This window comes from Gossypium hirsutum, chromosome A02, assembly GCF_007990345.1.
Source record: "Gossypium hirsutum isolate 1008001.06 chromosome A02, Gossypium_hirsutum_v2.1, whole genome shotgun sequence".
Classification (NCBI taxonomy): Eukaryota; Viridiplantae; Streptophyta; class Magnoliopsida; order Malvales; family Malvaceae; genus Gossypium; species Gossypium hirsutum.
Genome location: NC_053425.1, coordinates 4,290,687 through 4,296,735, shown reverse-complemented (window position 1 = coordinate 4,296,735; position 6,049 = coordinate 4,290,687). Strand labels below are relative to the sequence as shown.

Sequence of the window (6,049 nt, the reverse complement as noted above, 5' to 3'; positions counted from 1 at the left end):
CATCTTTTGGGGCTTTATGTTATACGGAACTCAGATTACTTCGTTCTTTCTATGAACGAAAATTGAACTCAACAACCCAGTTGTATACAGAGGTTACCACCAAATCTGCAGTAAAAATCTAGCTCGTTTTATTCTTTTGTATTGCATCAAATTTTCACTTATTTGTGAACATCAACATCTATTTTTTGAATCAAATTTTGGGCAAAAGGAGTTTTTATTGAGTTTAATCACTCAATATAAATTTTATTCATTTACATGAATACAACATGGAAAACAAAAACAAGAAAGACTTTCATGTATGTTACAAAACAAAACCATCATCAACCTAGAGCTGTATTGTCCCAAGAAATAAAAATCTTTCCAAGTCCAGCTTCCAAATCAAGCCACTGTCCTTCCTCAAACTCAACCCCACCACTTTCCACCACCTTCACGTCCACCAAAACAAACAACTCTGCCACCTCCATCACTTCCACCACCACCACCACCATCCCTTTCCCCAACCCCACAACTCCTCTTTTCCCTTTCTCTACCCTATACCCCAATCTTTCCCCAACTTCCCTAACCCTCTCCATCACCCCATCCAACTCCATTGATGTTGTGGTATACCTTTTTTCCTTCCTCTTATTAACCCCTCCTTCAAATAGCCCGACAGATCCAACCCTGACGACATAGATATTATGTCAAAAGCATTAACCCCATTGCAGCTCATGTCATGTTTTAACTTCTTGTCTTGCATCAAGCTTTCCAAATGGTTGTCTGATAATGATGGTCTTAATGTCGTTACAGTTCTCTTAAACCATGAAGTTTCCATTAGCTTCACCATGCTCATTCGGGTTTTCGGATTCGGGTCTAAAAGCTGCCATATTATACCTTTAGCTTGCTTTGATACCCAAGCTGGAAACTGAAATTCCCTACGATGAATCTTTTTATACATAGCCGCCAAGTTACTATCATCAAAGGGTAAATAACCAGCCAACAAGACAAATAAAATAACCCCACAAGACCAAGCATCCGCCTTGGAACCATCGTACCCTTTCCTCCGGACAACCTCGGGAGCTGTATAAGCCGGCGTTCCACAAGCTGTATGTAAAAGCCCGTCGTTTAGTTGTTCGGGCAGAGCTGAGAGACCAAAGTCTGAAACTTTTAGGCTTCCATTTCGGTCTAATAAGAGGTTTTGCGGCTTTACATCACGGTGAGCGACACCGTTTTGGTGGCAGAAATGGAGGGCGGAGACAAGTTGGGAAAAGTACCTACGAGCGACGGGTTCATCCAAGCGGCCACGGCGTAAAACCTTGGTGAAAAGCTCACCACCTGAGGCTAGTTCCATGACAAGGTAGATTTTGGTCTTTGTGGCCATGACTTCGTGGATTTTGAGGATGTTTGGGTGGTGTTGTAGGCGGCGCATGGCTGAAACTTCCCGGATTATCCTCGGTTCCATGGCGGCATCGACTGTTTTTGTCTTGTCTATGATCTTGACGGCCACAACGGTGTTGTCATCGTCGAGTGAAGTTGCTTCGTGAACTTTTGCAAAGCTCCCACGACCCAATAGGCGACCCAATTGGTACTTGCCTAAAAGTATGCCGGTCGGTGTTTTGGTACGGGTGATTTTCAGTGGTGGTGGTGGTGGTGGTTCCGGTGGAGTTTGTTGGGACGGCAGAGACGGTGGTGATGCTGGCGGTGACAGTGGTGGTTGAGCCCCTGATGGCATTGTTTATGGTGGTGGAAACGACACGGAAAGTGAATAAAAGAAGGTAGGAGCAGGAAAAAGAAGAGTGCCACAACAAGGACTATTTTGAAGGTATATTAGTTTATATAATGCTTAAATTAGAAAAATAAACTCAAAATATCTAACAGCTGTTTGTATTTTAGTGAGATTTCATCCTTATATCTTATTAAGTTAGAATTACCAGTAAAAATGATATTAAAAAAAAAGTAAAAATTGAGTCGGTATTATGAGTAGAAATAATATAAAAGAAAGTAGAAACGATGTCAAAGAGGTTAGCTAGGGAACTGCCCCAAATAGCAAAATATCATTTATCTTTTTTCTGATAATTCGAGGTAAGTATGGAATTGTTGAGGATTAAGTTCAAGCTCTTGTGCCTTAATACAAATATTCTGGCTACTGGGCCACGAGATTGTTGGAGTTTAAAGATGATTAAATTTCAATTTAATTTTTCACCAAAAATATTTTTCAATTTAATCCCTTTAAAAAGTTCTAAAACAATAAGCATATACAATGATAAAAAGTGTATTTTAATCCCTTTAAATTTTTATAATTTATTTCTGGCCTCCTAAAATAAAGTTCTAATTTTATCCTTGATCAAGAATCAACTGAGCACCAACTCATTTATGAAATTACTAAAATATCCCCTCTTATACAATTTAAGTTATATATTTGAAGGTATTTTTGTCTTTTTTATATAATAATTCAATAAAATTTTGATCATAATAAGATCTAAACTCAAAACACTATACATGATAAACAAATAACTTTACTATTTGTTGAGGCAAATTGAGCTGAGAGTGGTTGAGTGGCACTCGACAGTGCCAATTGCAGACTACCACTAAGGTGGTTAAAAATTTATCTTATTTGATTCGACAATTTAATAAAGAAAACCTTTGGATCAATTTATATGTTGTATTATTGAAAATATTTGGTCCATCTATGGAAAATCAATCCTTGGTATTGAGAGATTGGATTGAACTTGAGTGAATCAAATCAACCTTTGAAACATGAAGGACGATGAAGACCTTGTAGCTGTTTTGGAAATCATATATTTGATTGATTGTACTTGGATTATGAAGATTGTAACAGCTATTTTCAAAGAGTTACTTTATATTCACTTAGGTTCTATCTTAGCAAGTTGATATTAATATATGTTTTGAGGCTTGTATAGGTTTTGTATTAGAGCTTATCGAGTGCATTCTATTATGTTCATTGAGGAACAATTTTATGATAGAGTGCAAACTGAATTGTAAACATTGTTGAGTGTTCATTGCCCAAGTTCTCAAGAGGAGGATTTGGAGGTGAGCGTTCTAATCTTTAGGTATAAAGCTGAGATCTCTATACTTGGAAAATGATAATGTGTGAATTACTTGTTGTATTGTGGTTTGAAGATAGTGGAATTACTCACTGAGTTAAGCTCTGCAAATGTAGATAAACTACAATGCATAAACAAACCATTATGTTATTTCTATTTTATTTGCACAGTTTTTCACAATGTCAAGTCATAATGATCACCGCAATCTAACACTTCCATTGTAATGTTCATTTCCAATAAAAAGACAATTTAAGGTAGCAACACTATTGTAACCAAAGCATCAATTGATTTTTATATAATTTTATAATAAATATATTTGTTATATAATTTTACAATTTAAGTATTGATTACAAATTTTGATTAAAAAAGTACTAATTTTTTGAACTATGATGTTTAAATAGAAATTTTAAAATTACCGATTTTAAAAGGTCCAACGGTAGCGTATGAAGTGGAATATAAAAATTGTACGTTTCTTTATACTTTTTTGACTCTCTTTTTTCTTCTATTTTTTAAATTCCTTTTGTTTTCTGAGGGAGAACCTTTATGTTTTCTACTCAATTAATTATCTATTCATATGATTATAAAAAAATTGGTAATATAATCATTTTGTTCTTTAAGAAATAACTTTTTTGGTTCTACTCAATTAATTATTTAGTCACAAGATTATTTAAAAATTGGTAATATAATTATTCGTATTATGATGAATAGGAGGTCACGACACGATGAACTCCCAACTTAAGGCAGCAGCTGTGGTGTGACGAGCATATATAGGACGTCATGACAATGCGACGTATTCTTCACGTAGAACTTCTTTTTCCAGTCGAACCCTGATTATTTTATGGATATTTTAGTATGATTAGAACTTTAATCTTAACCTATTTAAAGGGGTTCTTGTATCTCTGTTTTGATATGTCAATCAATAAGGGCTTTTTCTTTGGATCGAGAAGATGTACTTTTAGGTTTATTTTCTCCATATTGTACTCTCATTTGTTTACTCATTTAGTGAAAAATCGAAGGCTCCTTTACTCGTGGTTGTTATCTTCTTTGAATGAGTTTTTCATGTAAAATATTTGTATTTATTCCTTTTCACTTTTACTAGCTGGTTGTTTTTTTATTTATGTTGTAATTATGCATGATTGATTTTGAAAAGAAATATAATTTTTACATAATATTGAATTATTGTGGAAAACATCACATGTGAAGAAATGAATTTAAGTAGTTCAAATTAGATGTGCTTTAAAGTTGGGAGAATATATATATCTTAATTATGTAAAGAGATATTTCTTTGATTTAATGGATGGAATGTTTAGTGACAAAAAAAATTGAAAATTAAAAGTAAAAAAGAGCAACCAATGGAAAAGATTGAGATGTGGAATCAATAAAGTCAACAGTGATTACTTTAATTTCAAATCGCAAATTCATTAAAAAGACACCATCTTTTATTTTGGTGCTTCCAAAACAATATATGTGAACAAAGCCAATTGATATTATTGAAAGATATGCCAATGAAAAGTACTTCCACTAACAATTAAAGACCTTAATGTCACTACCATACACATTTTTAATTAATTAATTATGTCCCTATCTACTATTTTGAAAATTATTTGTGATTTCAACCTCGTGTATTGATTTTATGATTAATGTATTTATCATTTCTAATGTAATTTAAGTTTAAGTTGCGTTAATCACATTGCTGTTAGTACTAATTTAATTAAGTGAAAATAAATTCGAATGTGTTTATACACAAATTTCCTCCGATTTAATACACGAATTCATTTTAATATTTTTTAACACAATTTTTTTAGTTTTAAATTCTCAAAATTTTATAGTTTTATCTTGTTTCTCTAAACAAAATTATTGAATTTGTTCTTAATCAGAATTAATCATTACAATACATAATTAAGCCTAGATCAGAATAAATCGAGATAAAACCCACATATGGTTTACAAAGAGTGCGACACTCTTAATCAAGATGAGTCATTATAATACACAATCAATTTTACATCAGAATAAAGCTGGATGAACACACATATGATTCACAATGAGTGAGATACTCAAAACTAGATTACAAAGTTCACAAAATCTAAACCTTACCATTAAATTGAGTCCTTATTAGCTCTTTTAGCTCATTTTCTTAATTTATACTATATATCAAACCTCTTATTGGATTGATGTTACAAATCAACTTGACATTAACTCAATTAGATAATAATCAAAAACTATTTTTTACAAAATAAATTATATTATTACGAATATATGTTTGTCTCTTTTATATTTTAATATTATACTTTTAAAAACTTCATCATTTTAATAAAAATTTCACTTAATTTTTAAATAAATATCTTATAAATATATCTTTTACATATTTTATTTAATGGCATGTGAATAGGTCATAGTTTAATATTTATTACGTTATTTATAAGAATCATTGCTGTTGACACCATTTTTTGGATAAAACGGGGTCGACTTGGATTTTGAAAAAAGAATGAAAACGGGAGTCGCCACCAATCCTTTTTTGATGAGGTGTGATCGGGTCACCTCAAAAGTGGTTGTTTTTAATAAATGGTTTAATTTTATTAAAACAACGATTTTGGTCTACGAAATTCAGAAAAATGAGTTCGGGAGTCGGTTACGCACGAGGAAGGATTAGCACCCTCGATACGCCCATAATTGGTACCTAGTTGATTAATTAGTGTCTTAGTGTCGGAAATTGAAAATTTGAAGAGTTTTTTTTTTTAAAATGCGATCCTTAAAAGAAACTCTGATAACGTGAATTGAAAGGTAAGATTCTCTTGTTCCGAAGGAATATCACATCCAGCACGTTAGGACACGATACTCTAAACCATCGAAACCAAGATCACCTTATAGTTTAATGAAACCATACTTTGAAGCTTTAAGAGAATATTTGGCTATTTAGTCGAACGAGAAATCGAAACCCAGCACGTTAGGGCACGTTTTCTCGATTTTCCAAACGCGAAATATTGCCTTATTTAGAAAAATACAAGTGA

The 6,049-nt window shown here is 32.7% G+C and overlaps 1 protein-coding gene across 1 annotated transcript; it reads right to left on the bottom strand.

Moving 5' to 3' along the window:
- Nucleotides 1–211: 211 nt before the first annotated feature.
- Nucleotides 212–2,079, bottom strand: LOC107940180 (CBL-interacting serine/threonine-protein kinase 7). The gene is given in 2 exon segments (XM_016873609.2): nucleotides 212–629; nucleotides 632–2,079. Coding segments are annotated over 2 exon segments (1,386 nt in total). The 5' UTR covers nucleotides 1,709–2,079; the 3' UTR covers nucleotides 212–320.
- Nucleotides 2,080–6,049: the final 3,970 nt, after the last annotated feature.